At 43.9% G+C, this 19,916-nt stretch overlaps 1 protein-coding gene across 1 annotated transcript in view; it reads left to right on the top strand.

Annotated features, from left to right (window-relative positions):
* Window positions 1-19,916, top strand: part of LOC117458859 (roundabout homolog 1-like) — a 127,759-nt gene that overhangs the window by 94,499 nt on the left and 13,344 nt on the right. The window contains exons 7-16 of the mRNA XM_034099553.1: window positions 8,324-8,448; window positions 9,504-9,675; window positions 13,914-14,119; window positions 14,201-14,282; window positions 14,371-14,539; window positions 15,604-15,770; window positions 15,876-15,997; window positions 18,309-18,543; window positions 18,686-18,807; window positions 18,970-19,141. Coding sequence (XP_033955444.1) covers window positions 8,324-8,448; window positions 9,504-9,675; window positions 13,914-14,119; window positions 14,201-14,282; window positions 14,371-14,539; window positions 15,604-15,770; window positions 15,876-15,997; window positions 18,309-18,543; window positions 18,686-18,807; window positions 18,970-19,141 — 1,572 coding nt within the window. The remainder of the gene's footprint in view (window positions 1-8,323; window positions 8,449-9,503; window positions 9,676-13,913; window positions 14,120-14,200; window positions 14,283-14,370; window positions 14,540-15,603; window positions 15,771-15,875; window positions 15,998-18,308; window positions 18,544-18,685; window positions 18,808-18,969; window positions 19,142-19,916) is intronic.

Raw genomic sequence — 19,916 nt, 5'->3', positions numbered from 1 at the left:
AAAAGACAGCATAGAGGCAGAATTATCTCTGATTTAGTTTTCAGTTTGTTTAACTTCCTTGCCTGAGGTCATATACTAGCATTTATTTTCCGAATAGGACACTGCAGCAGTTTGTTTACAACACATTTCATGGTAATGTCCTGAATAAACCGAGAAGAGCATGCAAAGTAAATGTTTGCGTGGCCGCAGGAAATGGATTAATTTTGTCTGAGCGGTCCCGCCACAATGACACCCTTCATTCCATAAATCAGCATCAGGAAAGAGCAACAAGTCACATCGCATAGTTGCTCAAACATACATACAGCATTATATACACACTTAAACACACAAGTCAGTAACACAGTGGGTGACATGCTGGCTGGGAGGGCACTAGGACTTAATTAAAGATAAGGGCAGGTTGGATGCATGCTGGGAAATGACATGCTTCTAATTGCATCGTCATCCTCTGCTTCCAAAAACCTGAGAAAACGAGTGGTGGGGCGGGGGGGGGGGATAGTAGCATAGCTAATTTTGGAAGTGAATGGAGAAGGGAAGGAATACATGGCATATGAGGAAACAGAGTTATCTAAGATAATGTGTGTTCTCATTCATAACACTCCGTTCGATGTCTCACTATGGGATGCGCCTCGACGCGTATGCAAACAGAAGCATACATCTCATTACGCCAATCCTGATTGGCTGGTGATCTTGACGTCAACGTCAGGGAATCCACCCACCCTTTAAGTAGCTTGCGCTACGACGCAGCGTCATTCAAACACCTCTTCTCGCTTCAGAGCACATCTCGTTTTATCAGTAACCGGGCTAGCTTAACGGTCCACAGACTGAACCCAAGCTAACATTCGGTCGACGGGCGCTTGCCGGTTACTTTTTTTGCTTTGCAAGAAGATTTAGCAATATTAACACACCAGTTAATATTGGAATCTGCCTCTTTCTGTCGAAATAACGGTAAGGTTTGATTTTTTTCTTCAAGCTAGTAACATACCTGTTGCTAGTTTGTTCTTCCCTCCACACCGACACCACGGTAAAGAGGACGTTCTCTTTTCTCTCTCACACCAGAGGAGACAGAGATAAAAAAAGTATTAACACACCAGTTAATATTCAGTCGCCTTTTTTCCTTTCGGACTAACGACAAGGTTAGATTTTTTTCTCAGTAACGTACCTGTTACTAGCGTGTCCACCCCACGCCGACACCCCGGCGATCAAAGATGGACCCTTCTCTCCCTCACACCAGAGGAGTCAGGGACTCGGAGGCTCGGCTATGCGGCTGTGGGTTTAAAATTTCAGTCACAGATTCACACCAGGTCTGCTCGTCCTGCCTCGGGCTGGAACACGCCCGGGAGGCTATTGATAACCCCGGCTCGTGCAGGCATTGTACCCGCTTCACCATGAAGAGTCTCCGCCGACGGTTAGCACGCCAAGCTAGCTTGTCGGGACAGGACCCCCTCATGTCCGCTGATTCGCCGTCCGGCAATCAAGACATGGTGGCGTCCGCCGCAGAGATTGAGCCCTGCGCTGTGTCAGACTGGGGCTCAACAACAGCGACAGCCGCTGAAACCGGAGCCCCACGCCGTTTCAGGCTGGGACACGGTGACAGCAAGAGCCGCGAGAGCGGAGCCCCGCACTGTGTCAAGCTGGGGCTCCCAATTGGACCTCACCATGGTTCCACCCGCAGAGGATGTCCTGGAGTTGGACTACATGGAGGACGAAGAGGATACCTCTGAGTTCCTCCTGTCTGACTCAGATGGGGAAGCCGGGAGTGATGTCCGCTCCCCCGGGCGAGAGCACACCAGCTTCTCCCGTCCTAAGCATGGACTTGCAGGCCGTGTGTCACCGCACTGCGTCCAGGCTGGACATCCCATGGCCTGAAGTGGCCAAGGAGACCTCCAGATCTCGCTACGAGGGGAAGAACTTGCCCCAAGCAGCGAGGACGAAGAGGCAGCTCCTTCCAGTCTTTCCGGAGATGCTGGACGAGGTGTCGGTCTCGTGGAGAGACCGTCCCTTCAGCAACAAGGCCCCAATCCAGGGTGCCTCCTCCCTGGACTGTGACGGTATGGAGAGGCTCGGCCTGCTCCGCATGCCGCCCATGGAACCGCTGGTGGCAGCCCACCTCCAACCGAGGCTAGCTTCGACACCAAGCAGGAACCCCATGCTACCGACAAAGGCAGACCGGTTCCAGTCGGCGATGACCGAACGGGCCTATAAAGCCGCAGCTTTGTCCGCCAAGGCTCTCAACGTCTCCTCGCTGCTGACCGCCTACCAGGCGGAGCTTTGCGAGGACACGTCGAGCAGACCTGAGCCTGCCGTGTGGGACGAGATCGCAGCGATCACGGACATTTGCCTCCGTGTGCAGCGCTGTGCAGTCCAAGCCACGGGCAAAGCACTGGGAATGATGGAGAGCCAGGTGGCTCAACCTGACCAACCTTCCAGACCGGGAAAAAGAGGATGTTCTGGACATGCCTATTGTTCCCGAGGGCATATTTCGCTCCGCTCTAGCTTCAATGTAGCTGAGGTGCGAGTCAAAAAGGAAGGGAGACGAGGCTCTCCAGCTCTGTCTTCCCCGAAGGGTCCAGCCGCCACCTCCAATGGTCCCGCGGCAGGCCTTCACTCAAGCTGTCTCACGTCCTGCCCGGTTCAAAATACCGAAGCAGCAGAGACCGCAGCCCGTCCCGGGTCCCCAGCCCAGGCACGAGGCAAGAGGGAGCTGGCCAAGAAAATCTCCGGTCCCGGCAGCGGCCGCTCAGGTGCAGCCAACCCAGGTTTTCAGCCACCAGGCGAGGAAGAAGAAGCGGGCGGCCTGACAGCCTCCTCTCCTCTCCTCGATGAAGGAGCTGGAAGTTCCCTGTTCCCCAGCTCCAGAGCACGTTCCAGTGTTGGATGCTCATGTGTTTTCGGGGTGCCACCATACCCCCATCTTCCCACCGCCTCGAGTGATGCCAAAACGTCATCCTCAAGTTCGCGCCATCAGGGAAATGGACTTAACATCAAAGACAGCAAGTTCCGCTGCCTGTTTAAGTCACACAAACACATGTCATCATTGTTGTTTCAAAATAAATCATTTTCCACTGTCGTTTCCAGGCTTGAAGCCAAGGGCGCAGTCAATAAAAATTAAAAGAAAAACAATAAAAACAATAAACAGTCTCCCCCTCTTTTGAGAGCAGCTACGGCCTCTATCAAAAGGCGGACAACAGACGGGATTGTGAAGGCACCACCGCCACGCGCATGCGCAGTGTCGGCCGGGGTTGTCAACCTGGGGTACCACCGTGTTCAGACACTAGAGGGCCGCATAACACAACAAATAGAGACACTGAGGGCAGACGACAGAGCTGTGACAACTCCGCTCGCTTTGAGAAGCGAAAAGTGGAGGATGCTCACAGATTCTGCTTCGGTTTTCAAGACAGTAACACGGGGCTACAGGCTCCAATTCACTGTCACCCCCCCTCACTTCTTGGGCATTCTGTATTCACAGGCCCGGGGAGAGTCGGCCCATATTCTAGAGCAAGAGATTTTCTCGCTGCTAGAAAAGAAGGCTATATCGATAATATCCGCCGAACAGAGTCAGAGCGGCTTTTATTCCAAGTATTTCCTCGTTCCCAAACGGGGAGGGAACATAATTCGGCCTATACTAGATTTGAGAGCTCTGAACAAATATCTCAAAAGATACAAATTCAGAATGCTCACTCACACATCTCTGTTGCGTCTCATGCGCCAAAACGACTGGTTCACATCAGTCGACCTGAAAGATGCGTATTTCCACATCCCAGTATATTACCCACACAGGAAATATCTGAGGTTCGCCTTTTCAAGTACAGAGTACTTCCCTTCGGTCTGTCTCTCAGCCCGCGAGTGTTTGTACGGTGTACGGAAGCCGCGATAGCCCCGTTGAGACAACAGGGTATTCGCCTGGCAACTTATCTGGACGATTGGCTCCTTCTCGCACAGTCGGAGCAAGAGGCTGTTACGCAGACGAATGTCCTCGTAAAACACCTGCTTGACCTGGGTTTTGTAATAAACACAGAAAAGAGCATGTTGTCTCCAGCCCAGACTGTACTCTTCCTGGGCCTACGCCTGAATTCGGTGCCCTTTACAGCCTGTCAGCAGAGAGAGTGAAAGCCTTCAGGGCTCGCCTCGCTCATTTCCAGCCACGCAAATATGTTCTCTTCAGATCATGTCTGCGGTTGCTGGGGCTCATGGCGTCAGCCATTCTGGTGGTACGACTGGGACGCTTACACATGAGGGAGTTTCAGCGCTGGGTAGCTGCCCTCAGAATGGACCCCGCGCGTCATGGCGCGCGGAGAGTGATGGTCACTATGAAATGCGTAATGGCTCTGCGCCACTGGCTCCACCCGACTTTTCTAGTACGGGGCGTACCTATGGGTGCTGTCCTATCGCGGAAGGTGGTCACCACAGACGCATGTCTGACGGGCTGGGGGGGTATATACGAAGGTCGACCTGTGAGGGGTCTCTGGAGCAGAGACCTCCAACGGTCACACATACATTATCTGGAGCTTTTAGCGGTGTTCCTCACCCTAAAACGCTTTCTGCCTTTTCTCAGAGGAAATCATGTCCTCGTGAGGACAGACAACACGACCACAATATCGCAAACTGATCTTATGGAGCGGCACACGTCTCCTCTCTCTGAGAGCGACGCACGTACCAGGAGTGATGAACCTCGGGGCGGAGCTACTGTCCAGAGGTGCACCACTATATGCAGACTGGACTCTACATCCAATGATTGTGAGTCAGCTGTGGGTGCGTTACGGCCGAGCTGTGGTAGATCTGTTCGCATCAAAAGAAAATGCTCAATGTCAGCTGTTCTTTTCAATGCGCGATTTAAACGCACCGTTAGGCGTGGACGCGCTCGCGCACGTTTGGCCTCCAGTCCTTCTGTACACGTTCCCACCCCTGGCTCTGATACCCCCAACTCTGGCCAGAGTGAGAGAACAACGCCACACACTTATCCTGATAGCTCCACACTGGCCTGCAACGTACGGGCTGGCGGAGATATATCAGCTGCTGTGCGGGCAGCCATGGCAGCTCCCACTACGCAGGGACATACTGTCTCAGGCGGGGGGGGCGATCTTTCACCCACACCCAGAGCGCTTGGCACTATGGGCCAGGCCCGTGAGTGGTACAATCTGAATACAGTGGGTCTCCCTCAGAAGGTGATAAACACTATTCAGAGTGCAAGAGCTTCCTCCACCAGGTCTCTCTATGACTGTAAGTGGAGGGTGTTTGAGGAGTGGTGCCTTCAAAAAGGACACATCTCTTTTCAATGTCCTGTCGGGGTGATTTTATCATTTCTACAGGACTTAATTGATAAACACAGAGCTTTCTCCACGATCAAGGTGTACCTGGCTGCTATTGCTGCATGCCATGTGGGCTTTGAGGGTAAGATGGCTAGCCAACATCCTTTGGTTTGCCGTTTTATGAAAGAGGCTCGCAGGCTCCTCCCTGTTTCCAGGTCACTGGTGCCCTTATGGGACCTGGCAGTGGTTTTAGATGGGCTCACTCGACCTCCATTTGAACCCCTGGAAGAAGCTGACATGAAACACCTGTCACTGAAGACAGTGCTGTTACTGGCTCTGGCATCTGCCCAGCGAGTCAGTGACATTCATGCGCTCTCTGTACATCCTTCGTGCACTCAGTTTGCCCCGGGGCAAACGGAAGTGTTGCTGAAGCCCAACCCTGCCTTTGTACCTAAGGTGGTTGGCTCATGTACCCCCATTGACATTGTGGCATTTCCTCCGCCGCTGTGTTCCTCTGAGGAACAGCGGCCGAATTTGCTGTGTCCAGTTTGTGCTTTACGCATCTATATGGACGGGTCAAAAGAGTTTCGTTGTAATGACCAACTCTTTATATCCTGGGCTAACCCTCAGAAGGGCAAGCCTGTTACCAGGCAACGGCTCTCCCACTGGATTGTGGAAGCGATTGCTCTGGCTTATACGAGTCAGGGTTTGCAGGCACCAACGGGCCTGCGTGCTCATTCTACTCGTGGACTGGCTACATCCTGGGCTTTGTTCAAGGGTTTTTCCATCCAAGACATTTGTGCAGTAGCGAGCTGGTCCTCGCCACTCACTTTTGTCCGCTTTTACAGGCTAGATGTCTCTGCTCCAAGTGTGGCCCGCGCAGTGCTGGGTCCCGTGTTGAGACAGAGTTCTGCCTGTTAAGTTCTGGTTGTTTTTGGTGATTTTCGAGATAAGCATGTCAAGCAATACGGGAGTTTCAATATCCCATAGTGAGACATCGAACGGAGTGTTATGAATGAGAACTATAGGTTACTTACGTAACCCCAGGACTCAGAGTAACATGAAGTGAGATGTCTCACCAGACGGTCCTTCTTGCTATGGTGAAGCGAGAAGAGGTGCTTATTTTGAATGATGCTGCGTCATAGCGCAAGCTACTTAAAGGGTGGGTGGATTCCCTGACGTTGACGTCAAGATCACCAGCCAATCAGGATTGGCGTAATGAGATTGATGCTTCTGTTTGCATACGCGTTGAGGCGCATCCCATAGTGAGACATCTCACTTCATGTTACTCTGACAACTGGGGTTACGTAAGTAACCTATAGTTGATGGTTTTATTACAAAGAAAAAACTCTGGCAGGAGCGATCATAAATATAGTCGTAACCACGAAATCATTTTTACTGACATAGAACATTTGGTTGGTATTAATCAGCTGCCATTTAAAACAGATGGAGTGGGCCAAGGAGCTTTTAACGGTTTGCACAGGTCCCAAGTTTGAAATTAACTACTTCTCAGCGTTGCACTCGTTTAAACGATCTATTCTGTCAGGGTCTGTTAGATAACTTCAAAAAAAAAGAAGTCCTATACATGATGCACATCCTTTCAGACAGGGGTGCTTAAGCAGCTTTTCTGCAAGATCATGTGATTACATTTTTTAAAGACCGTCCCAGAACCCAAAAATGTTAAGCAATTACCTCAGTCTTCCTCCCGCAGCAGTTCCAAAACAAGCTGGTTAGCTAGCCATTCATTTAGCTGTAAATCTAGTTTAAAGCTCTCAGGATGTACAGTACTTCTCATTTTAAAAAGTGTCTTTGTTTGTCCAGTGCATTTACTGGAGCAAATCTTCACAAAGCACCAGCAGCTCCCTTCATCGGACCCAATGCTCGTTACTCTGCCCTCACAGTTTTATGTCCTCGTTAGGGGATTGTATCTTGTGTCCAAATGCGCCTCGAGGCTGACGGGCTCTGTAACTCAAACCAGCAATTACATGTACTTTTCACACCTCACAGTCTGCAGGGGCTAATAGGGGCTAAACAGCACGTCTTGTCCTTTGACATCTGGTTTTTGAAGTTTAAGGCGTTATACTTTTGATTCTAAAAGCATCCTCTCCTTTTATGGTCATTATTTTCAAAGTATTTTTTAAAATGTATGAGCATATGGATGGTTCTCATATCATTCATGCCCTTTATATTCAGTATATCTAGGAGGAAATGGAGATAAATTAATCATATTAATACTTAATCATCAATAAATTATCCATCTTCTTTTATTTCCTTCTACCCCTCCGTTTTTGAACGGATAAATACAAATGAAAGAAAATGGATATTGTGAAAAACACTATGAACAGAGATGAAATTAATACAATAAAATAAATATATATATTTTGGATAAAAAATAAAAGTTGTTCTTAGACATAAGCGAATACACTTTTGACTTGCACCCCTATATTGCTAACTTCATACTGTTTATCCATACCAATGTCATTGTGCTGTATCTCCAAGCTTGTGTTATACTGTTGAAAGCCTCATTGCATCTCCATGTACATTACTCATTACATTGTTCTTTTTTTTGTTTCTTCCTTGTAGTCAACACCGGTAAGTTGTCATCCATCCCTCATCCACCACCAGACAGCAACAAGAAATCTTGAGCTCCTGTCATTGTCCTTATTCCATCCATCAATACAGTATGTAGTTCATCTTATGTGTGGGTAATTAAAGGGGCCCTATTATGCTACTATGTCTCCAATAATAGAAGTAAAAAGTGGTCCAATGGAAGCGTTTCAGGAAACGGGGGGAGTGTTTGGGAGAGAAACTCCCTCGAGAAACTTTTGGATTTTAGCCTTTGCAGACCATTAACATGCACAACAACATAGCACACTACAGGAAAGGGGAAAACCCCCAAAAGCATAATAGGGCCTCTTTAAAAGATATGTGCTGTTTGTTCATGAAAAAGGTAAATAATGACTGTTTTTGCTACATACTATATTCCTTTAGCTTTTCATGCATACTTGCATATGCTAAATCTAAATGATGAAAATGTGTCAGGCTGCCAGGTAATTTGCGCCTCATTTCCTCTGCAGTGCCCCCAGCGTTTGCCATCCACCCCAGGAACCAGGTGGTGGGGGTGGGCAGGACGGTCACCTTCCACTGCGAGGCCACTGGCAACCCACAGCCCGCTATCTTCTGGCAGAGGGAGGGCAGTGAGGTGAGATTCCCCCCCATCACACTGAAGCAGGGGTGTCCAAACTACGGTCCGGGGGCCAAATGCGGCCCGCGGACCATTTTGAATCAGCCCTCAGCAAATTCAAAAAGTATAATATATGTGGGAATATGGCCCACAAATAAAACTTGTGCTTGTCTTATATTGTACTTCTTAAATATAAATGTACAAATAATACACACCAGTATTCATGTATTAATAAGACCACTTTTCAAATAATTCAGTCAATTAAATATTTTCTAACATATCTTAGTTGATATAATAATAATAATAATAATAATTCCTTACATTTATTATAGCGCTTTTACAATGACTCAAAGCGCTTTACATATACACACATTACACATATATCATACATGCAATGGTCAGAAACTGTGGACAATACCCACAGGAGCAAGTTCAGGTGAAGTGTCTTGCCCAAGGACACACCGGCTTTACAGACGCAGCAGTGTCAGGTTTCACCCCCTGATCTGATGATCATTGCACAGCGCACTGCGCCACACCGTCCATCTTCACGCCTCGAGGTCATCGAGGCGCTTTTACAAGTACACATTGGTATTATACATGTACTGTGGACAATACCCACAGGAGCAACTCCGGGTGAAGTGTCTTGCCCAAGGACACAACGGCCTGACGCAGTGGCGGCAGGAGCGGGTTTCGAACTGGAGTTCCCCAGCACTCCCCCTTGATCTGATGATCGGATGCACATACCACTGCGCCTCCCGTCCTCATTATGAGCCCTTATTAACATAACGACTTGAAATACACCCTTCCTATTTCTCCTTATTATAATCACTCACGGCTTCTGTTTTAAGGGATGAGCTGCCAACACTCACAAGCATCATTTACATACATTAGAATGAGTTTTCTTACTTATAACTGAACTTATGAGGCAATATACCTCTCGTGAGCGGCCAAGCCCTTCGTATATTTTTCTGTATGTAGCCCTCGGTGAAAAAAGTTTGGACACGACCCCTGCACTAAAGCTACACAGAACAAATAAAGCCAATGTGTTTCTAACTCTCTGTTTGCCCCTCCAGAGTCTGCTGTTCTCCAACCATCCGCCGCAGCCCTATAGCCGTCTGTCTGTGTCCCAGATGGGCAGTTTGACCATCACCGATGTTCAGCGCTCTGATGGAGGCTTCTACAGCTGCCAGGCTCTCAACATCGCCGGGAGTGTCATAATCAAAGCGCTGCTGGAGGTCACAGACTGTGAGTAAAACGGAAAGTATGATGGAGGGCAGACGGGAGGGGGGTGCTTTTATTTGGCAGATTTTTAGCTTCAATGTTTTGTTTTTTGGCTTCTTTACTGCAGCAGTTTTCCTTTGTTGGGCGTGTGAGGTGTGTTAGGCTTCCTTAACTAAAGGTGTAGTATTTGGTAATAACCGGGGGGCACAAAACAGTCTGTTTCCATGGTGATTGTGTGTGAGGATTGTCTTGCCTTGTGTATCTTACTTGTGAAAATAGAATTTCTTAATTTACAACTGAACAAAATGTAATCTAAAAAGGGTAAGAGGAAATTGAAATATTCAAAGGCTTCATTGACATCTGCACATTAGTTGTCTAGGCAATGCAAATAAAAAGGTTACTCCGACAAGACATCAAAGGAAAGACATTACAAAAATGGTAGCGTATAACAGATTAGAGTTGAGTGTAACAGACTTACTACAGAATATTCAGATATTTTGTTGATTAGTCCAAAGAAAAATGAACAATGGAACAATATTAAAGGGGCCCTTTGTGGCTCATTTTCAGGGTCATATGTGTATGTAGTGTCTCTACGGTGACATGTCTCCATGCTTTAATGTTCAAAAAGCTCTTTATTTTTCTCATACTGCCTGTGCTGCAGCACCTCTTTTCACCCTCTGTCTGAAACCAGAGCCCAGTCTGCTCTGATTGGTTAGCTGGCCATCTCTGGTGTGATTGGTCAACCGCTTAGAGATGTGTTGGAAATGTCCCGCCCCTTAGCAAATCATTTACAATTCAATGGATCGCAAGCCAATAGAAGCGTGACTGTTATGTAGTGATGTTTACAAAGAAGTAGACAAAGGAGTCCAATGGAGGCGTTTCAGGTCCGGAGGGGGAGTGTGTGGGAGAGAAACTCCCTCTGCAGAGAACTTTGGGATGTTTTGTACCTTGTACATGCACAAACACCTATATAACACATTTCAGGAAAGTGTAAACCCCAAAAAGCATAACAGGCCATATTTAAGCTACAAACTGCTTATATTTTAATACCCAATATCAGTCACAATTTGTACCTACTACAATTCAGTAATTCAGGCTACATACTCTGATGGGGAAAGTTAATTGTAGGGAAAATAAAAACCTAACCATATAAAATATAACAGGCTAAAACAGGATGCAATTTGAAATAATGCACAGCTAAATAATATACTGTGTAGTGTAATACAAAAATGTATATCTAGAAATAGTATTATCAATTGTAATTTTATTTTCTATTAATTCAACAAAGGCTGTGTTCTAATCTACTGCAACTATTTGTAAAGTTGTGACTGCAAGATTGACATGTAATATATTTTTTTAATTACTTTTATATGAGAACTGGTATGAGGGCCTATCATCAAAATCCTAGGTGATGAAATAGCTGTGCTAATTATTTTTAAAAAAAAGTAATTTAAATATGCTTGAAGGCCCATTCCAGTAATCACACACAGCCAGCAAAGCCTGCAAGCTCCCAATTAAAAGAACCTGTGTGAAAATGATTACATGTGTTTGGGTAACAGTGTGCTATGTACATATGGTAAATGAATAAAGCTAATTGCTCCAGGTTTAAACAGACAGTTATAGCTTCTCAGTGCAGCCCTAGTATGCATAAAGAATGCTTGTTTTGGAGATGTTTTCTGTAGCCGCCTCAGTGGGAAAAGAGAAGCATCCACTCAGTGAAAAACCTGCTACAGGTAATGGAAATAAATAAAGATGGGGTCATGTTTTGTGTAGTTTTTTCAAGGCGGTCTCTAACACTGCACTCACAGCCTGTACTTGTTCCTCTCCACTCTCCCCTCCCCCACATTCTCTCCATCCCACCACACTCCTCTCATCCCCATTTGGAGTGGTGCATCTGTATGGAAATAACTGCTGCACATTACCTGAGGCGTGTTTTCATCACCTTTCTTTCCGCTGATTTTTTTATTTATTTATCTAGAACCCCTGCCCCCTTGCACAGGATTTTAAAATCAGAGGGGGAGAGGGAAAAGAGTTGTGTTATCTAAGTGGGGTTGTTATTAGTTGGGCTCTGCCTTTGTGATTGGAACCGGCTCCAGCACCTACTGCTGAATGAACGATTAGTTGCTCTCCGCTGGAGGGGAAAAGTTGATTTCTTTTTACTCCGCTGCCTGCACAGCCACATAAACCCATTGTTCCCTGTTTGCCAATTTTCTCTTCAATATCTTTCACATCTTATCTGTCTTTTCTGTTTTTTGGCAGCATTTTCATTTTCTCTACTTCATTTCTTTCTCTCTCTTCATGGCTTTGATCTTTCAAGAACATCAATTCCCTATTCGGTTTTTTTTGTTGGCATGTTGCTTTTAGTTGATGGTGAGAGTAGAGATGGAGACAGGAACAGGGAAGGCGATGTAATGCAACAACAGAGAAGGCAGTTATGAGGCACATGTCAAAGCTGAGCTGAGACAACAGAGAAGAAGGTAACATGTATGAAGAGGAAATTACAGCGTCATGGGATAGAGTTCAGTTGAGAGACCTTGTTTCCTCTGCATTAAGCAAACAAGGCCCTTTCCATAACCTGACTTTACCCATACACTTCCTACAATCACCACGATGTTTCTGTAACCTCAAACAGATGCTTTTAGTTTCCTGAACATGACCCCGACAACATTAGACACGTTGTAGCTGGAGTGTGCTATACAACAAACATAAAACATATGTTCAATATTAATAGCTGGTGTTTGCAGGGAACACTGTGTGACATTAAATAAAGACATGATATCTGATACAGTAGGGGATAGAAATCACATTTTTAGATTTGAAACACTTTTTTAGGCACCCAATACTTTATCACATTACTTTGTGCTGGTTTTCAGGCTTTCCTTCCATCTGTACATACTGTACGTACATCTGTTCGCCCATCCACTTCTCATGAACATGATACCTCAGGAACCTCTTCACACATATCCACTTGGATTCGAATTAACTGATTATATTCTGGTGGGCAAAGATCAAAGCGCTTACCAACATGTTTGGGCAATTAATTTAAAAGCTAATTATTATGAGAATTTCACCCACATAAGATAACATGCTAAGGTCATGAAATTATGGACGAACATTTATGAAAATTGAATTACTAGTTGTAATTTTAGTTTCTTAATGAGAGTGACATCATTTCCGCTTTGTTGCATTGAGAGACAATATTGGGCCAATACAATACTTGAGTAATTGTGGGCATTTTTCAATATACTTTATTTGTAATATTTCATATTTTTTGGCCAAAAGGCAGATGTACACATTAATGATTCAGATTCAGAGTCGTAATACTTTATTCTCCATACAGTAACATGCACATATAATGGAGACGTGTATCATGGCATCGGCAAATAAGATGAATAACACCACACACAGTACAACATACAATGTATACACACAAAAAGAACAACATTGCATCATATAGTACGGAGCCCCTAAAGGGACATGAACAAAATAAATAAAAAGAGAGAGAGAAAAAAAAAATCGGGATAACGGGTGAGTGTCTCGTGCTCACGAGATACTCACCCGTTATCCCTACTTTTTTTTTTTGTTGAGAAGGTTACCGCTGCACCAAGGAGGAAGTGGAGCACACAGGAGACAACCATTTCATTGCAGTGTTATGTTTACGTGGGGAAATGACAGTGTATAGGCCTACATTATTTGAGATATATTTCGAATGCAGACTTAATTTTATGGACATTTCGGCCAGGGGTGTAGAGCTATTTGTTTAAGCACCGGATTGGCAAAACAGGAGAGTCTGTAAACCAGTCTGCTTTGATCTATGAACTAATGTCCGTGACTCTCAGAGTACCTGCTGCCCGCACCTGGGTTAAAGGGAAACAAACACTCAGAACACAGACACACAGAGCGGAGCTGAGCAGAGCACACACACACACACACACACACACACACACACACACACACACACACACACACACACACACACACACACACACACACACACACACACACACACATCATGCGCCCTGGTGACCTAACATCTCCTTCGGGCAGTTCGATGTGTGTAGAGGTGTGTGTGGGGCGGACTGGCCATCTGTAGAATCTGGAGAGTCACAGAACGGCCGGTCGTCAAGGGCCGATGACGGCCGGCTCGATTCGCTGACGGCCGGCACCCCCTTACATTTTTATGTTTTTAAACGGCATCGTTGAAGTTACTAGGGGCCGAATGTCCTTCTTTGATTTCCCTATTGTGTTTGCTTGTTTATTAGCTGGGTCAGACTACCCTCCTCCAGTGATTAGACAGGGCCCAGTCAATCAGACCATTGCGGTGGACAGCACAGTGCTCATGGGCTGCCAGACAGCTGACTCTCCACCCCCGACAGTCCACTGGAAGAAGGATGGTGTGGTGATGTCGCCTTCAGACTCCCGCATGTCCATTACCGACTCAGGATCTCTGGAGATTCGTTACTCTAAGGTAGGAAGCGTAACACAGCAGTGAGTGTATACAGTTACAGCAACCACACTTCTCCCACTAATATCGTCCTCCTATCCTCAGCTTGGAGATACAGGCTTCTACACTTGTGTAGCTTCTAGTCCCAACGGAGAGGCCTCCTGGACAGCGTACCTACAGGTGGAGGGTAAGCCACACAAATCGAGACATAGAGGTCCATGCTAATAGTCCTGAGGTTGTGTACTTTTATTGATTTGTTGGTTTCTCTGCGGCAGAGTTTGGAGTTGTTGTTCAGTCCAGTGAGCCGTTTGACCCCAGCCTAATTCCTAGTGCTCCATCCAAACCTGAGGTGACTGACATCAGCCGCACTTCTGTGACTCTGTCGTGGAAGTCGGACACCAATAATGGCGCGAAACCTACATATTACCTCATCGAGGCATTCAGGTTAGATATATGTAGTATGCAGCATGTTTTAACTTCTTCTATATGACATCTAACAAGGGAAGCACTCTATGACACCCATGTATAAAATGCATTATAAAAACACATATAATCTGCTTATAGCACTATGATCATAGTTTAAAGCATGTGTAGATACTTATCATGCTATTACAATAAACACATTGTCAAGCATTATATTTGTTGTTATATGTTCAATAATCAATATACTTAATAATTCAAAGAGTTATAAACAAACTTCTAATGTATTTTATGATTATACTGCAAATATCATATAGTAATCATTCATTACATAGAATTATAAGAAAGGGATCATGTAATGGGGTTATTTTAGCAATAATGACCTGCTTGCTGTACATTATCCAACTACAAACACTACTATATTTTGATTAATCATATTGACTTTGATTTGTTTTTGCTTCTCCTGAGACAAATATTCCCCTCACTGTGCTTTGCTGTCAGAGAACATCATTGTAACCATAGCAACGGTCTATTGATATCAGGGGTCTGTTATGAAGAATTAACAGACTGTAGAATACCGTAATTGACCAATCAGGATCAAGTATTCAACCAGGATGTGTAAAAGACTATAATGTATAACAACTATGAGTAATACACATCGCAAAAAACAATTAGTGAATGACATCTATGAAGTATTGCTTCCTTACTGATACTTGACCTTGCTTTAATCATTATAGAATGCGTTTGAATGTGTTGTGATTATTGTTATAAAGCATAATGAATATTTATGAGGGCTTATAGGTTTAATTATGCCGTGCTAAAAGCAGATGATAGTGCATTACACTGTCAGTTTGTGTTTATAATGCTTAATAGACATGCGTTTCATATTTCAGCGACTTACTATACACTGAAAAAACTGAAATGTTGACTTCAATTAAATGTATTATCTCAACAATTACACATGATTGTATTAGGTTAGTTGAAAGCAAAAATATTAGGTTTAACTTATTATGATTTCCTGTATTTCAGTGTATCTATGAAGGTTTATGAAACTCCCCTTCCTGATGTCATGTCTTCCCTGCCTGCAGTTATACGTCGGGCAGCAGATGGGTGACCCTAGCTGAGCATATAAATACCCAGACCTTTGTGCTGAGGAACCTGAAGCCTGCGACTGTCTACCTCTTCATGGTCAGAGCGGTGAATGCTTACGGCCTCAGCGACCCCAGCCCAATCTCCGACTCCATCAGAACACAGGGTCAGTGTGAGCTTTTCATTGCTTTTTCCTTCCAATTTCAGTTTGCCTGAATGCATCATTGTTGCTATTTACTTCTTCTTGTTGTCCTCTCTTTTGTGCCAACAGACAGCACGTCCACCATGCAGGGAGTGGATCACCGTCACATCCAGAGGGAGCTGGGTGACGTGGTAATCCACCTGCACACACCAACCGTCCTCTCCTCTTCTGCTGTCAGGGTGCAGTGGAATGTAAGGGGGCAGTACAGTCCATATGTTGTTCTACATGTACTCTACGTCAGAGTTAGGATGAATGTGGGAAAGGGTCAAATGTTCAAATCCCAGTTACTGTCAACAAAAACGTCATGATATCAAATGATATTAAAGCCAAAGGGTTAGGTTTTGAAAATAAAACCGGACGGCATGTGCTGAATAAAGGATAATTTGTAATTATTTTTTAATATGCCCGATATTTTCTGGATTAATAAATTAATCGTTTGGTCTAAAACAGTGTTTCTCAAACTTTTCCATACCAAGGACCACTTAACCAATAAAAAAGTACTCGCGGACCACCTAACTCCACAAATATCCCAAAACACATCGTTTTTCTAGAACAGATTAGAAATCGCCTGAAAATGGTACAAACAAGTGGCAACATGTGTGACGAAGGTGTTGCCCCGGGTTTTATCATGCAATAGAAAGTGAAACTTAAGCTCGTTCCATTGCGGAGATATTCCCGCGAGAATGCGGACAACTTAAATTTATTTATTTATTTAAAATGTGAAATGTTACCAATATACTCACGGACCACTAGGGGGCGCTCGCGGACCACACTTTGAGAAGCACTGGTCTAAAACTATTGCAGAAAATAGCAAAAATGGCTTTAAATGTCTTTCGAAGTCTTGTCATTTTAAAAAAAATCCAAAAAGATTTTTATATTTTAATTTTATATGCTATTAAAAAAAAAAAAAAGGAGATTTCAATATTTCAGGGGAGGGAAACTGCATTTTGCATGAAAAAATGATTTTATGATGGATTGACTTTCAATCATTTCCACAATTTTTTACTTAGAGATTCTTATAAAGCACACTTACACTATCTAATGGGTTTCCCCTTATTATCCTAGGCAACATAAAGAAGTGTGCTGTCAATGATAAATGAGAAAATATACTTTTAACAGAGATGTAGTGAAACATAGAGATCTGAGGATCATGACAGCGCCTTGGGATAAAGAGAAGTGCTGAAAATATTTACTTTATTCTGAAATTACATTTATTAGCTGAGAATAAACCCTGCTGCACAGACAAGCACATCCATCTTTGGTCTGATGCTTTTTCCAAACACAGGAATGTACTTTATTTGCAGCAGTTTTCTAGATTGATGAAGTGTGTTTGGATGTGCCTATACTGTACCTCCACAATAATCCCTTAAGCATTCTCTGTGCGGTTTCAAAGTGGAAAGTGCTTACTCCTCTCCGAGCTTGATTTTTACCAGAGCTATGTTGAGACGGAACTATTAATGACCTCATATTGTGGTTTGCATTGAGGATTCACAGACATGCTGACATATTCATCTCTAGCAACCTGAAGGCAAAAGGAATGAACTTCGCTTTAAAAGATCATTCCTGCGGGATTTTCACTTATTGGAGATAAAGAGCTAACCTTCTACATATTGTTTTTACAAACATGCAGATTAAATTGCATTACAAATACAATTGTTTAGTTTAGTTTTAATACAGTACATTCACACTATCACTTTTACATGTTTACAGTTAATTTACCCAAGTACTGTTCAACCCTAAGTTACATTATAAGTTATTTACTCATTTTCATTATCTGCTACTTCTACTCCACTACAACTCAAATAATGTTCTTTTATATCCATTATCTGTCAGATATTGTTACTTTAAGGTTGAAGCTTCAGATAAATAAAACAAAATATGATCATCAAATAATTCAATATGTATTCTTGTTGGTTAAGACAACACTTTATTTAACCCTTAGTGAAGTTCACACGCTATCCAGGCACTATAGGTAAATAAAGCTCTTCATTTTGCTGCTGCAACACCATACTTATGAACACAAATCATCATTTCTGTTTATTAATATAGATTCTAAGGACCAACAGTACAACAGTATATACTTTTTTATATTCTTTTATTTGATAGTTTTTTTATATTTTTTTGTATTTATTCATTTTGTCTCATGTCTGCATTTTGTTTTACTGAGAAGGTCGTCAACTTTTGGATCATTATTTATTTTATTATCATACCCTTTCCCCTCTTAATTTATATTATGATGCTGCATGTGTGAAAAAAAAATTTGTCCTGAGTTAGATTTCTTCTTTCCTGTTTTAATGTGTGTTGTGTGCCATGTTGTCATAGCACTGTGAGCTGCACCAAGTGTATGACAAGAGCTATACAAATAAAGCTTTATTAGTATTGTTACCATTATATCTACAGTGTGGCTTCTTTAACATAACTATCTGAGTACTTCTTTCCTCTGTGCACATTGTGTGATATTTCTGATGCTTCGTGCTGTTCTATTTTTAACTTCTCCACTAGGTCGAGCAGCAGTCCCCGTACATCCAGGGCTACAAGGTGCTGTACAGGGCGTCTGCTGAGCACGGGCAGCCGGAGGGGCAGTGGAGCGTTCTGGAGGTGCACGCCCCCCGGGAGGAGGGGGTGGTGCTCGGTCAGCTGAAGAGAGGGTCCATCTATGAGTTCAAAGTGCGGCCCTTCTTCGATGAGTTCCAGGGAGCCGACAGTGAGGTGAAAGTGGTCCGGACGCTGGAAGAAGGTGACTTAAGAACTTATGCTCTGCAGTGATACATATATTTGCTTATTGCTATTGTATACCATTACTTGAATGACTCGAATGTAATAACAGACTCCACCTGAGGTTTTGTCTGCATGGTAAACTGTATACTTTATTGTCATAGCCCCGAGAAGAGCACCCCAGGGTGTTACAGTGACAAAGAGTGATGCCAATGGGAGCGCCATCCTCGTTGCTTGGAAACCACCTCGAGAGCAAGATGATGCTGGAGTCATTCAGGAATACAAGGTTAGAAATGAAGCCCCCCCCCCCCCGCCTCTTCCTGTTACTCATGCACTGAATCATGGGTAATACAGGTGAACAAATAAAGGAAGTGGTATCTTTGTGAGGCTCTTGTCATCAGACGTGTCCCTCAGGCCGTCACCTCCTCTCGTCACTTTATCTCCACAGATCTGGTGTCTGGGTAATGAGAGTCGCTATCATGTGAACCAGTCTGTGGACGGCTCCACCTTCTCCGTGCTGATCTCCACTCTCACGCCGGGAATCCGCTACAGCGTAGAAGTGGCAGCAAGCAACGGTGCTGGAGCTGGGGTCAAGAGTGATGTCACCTTTTTTCAATTAGGTGAGAAACAGCCCAAGTGACTAAACCTAAAAGCACCGACAGGCTCAGGGAGAACACTTACTAAACAGTGTTCAAGCTGTGTATCGTGCGTACCCTGCTGTTGCTTCTCTTCAGCTGTTTAACGATGCTCTTGTAACTTTGCTGCTGCATCAACAATTTTCTACACCTAGAAATCTTAAACTATGCATCCTGCTAGTGGTGGACTGAGTACTCAAATCTTAACACAACCGCTCTGTAACATGTAACAGGTAAAAGTAGACATACTTTAAAGTAGAAACTCTCTGTTACAAGTATTGGTTTCAAAATGTTATGAAGTTAAAGTACATTAGTATCAGTAAATTAAGCAAAAAGTACTAAGTAGTAAGCAAAAGTACTCTTCCTGCTCAAGTGCCCATTTCATAATAATATATGTTATAATATTCACTTTAACTATATATTTATTTGTTGTTCCTTCCTTTTCATTTCCCTTCACTATATCTGTAAAGCGTCTTTGAGCACCTGTAAAAGCGCTAACAAATTAAATCTATTATTATTATTATTATTATAATATTATTGGATTATAGTTATTGATGCCTCAATGTATTCTTTACTTTAGTATTGCAGCTCGTTAAGGTGAAGGTCTCTGTTTTTATTTTATTTTTACTTTGAAATAAACTCTGGGTAGCTTGTGAATGCCACCAAGGGACCTATACAGTTTTATTTTAACATTTAATAATATATATTTTATTCGTTATATTTTGTATTACTACTTTTTTTTCTGAACTTATAATACTAA

Source organism: Pseudochaenichthys georgianus, chromosome 14, assembly GCF_902827115.2.
Source record: "Pseudochaenichthys georgianus chromosome 14, fPseGeo1.2, whole genome shotgun sequence".
NCBI lineage: Eukaryota > Metazoa > Chordata > Actinopteri > Perciformes > Channichthyidae > Pseudochaenichthys > Pseudochaenichthys georgianus.
The sequence above is the reverse complement of the archived record's forward strand: the minus strand, read 5'-3'. Positions and strand labels throughout refer to the sequence as shown.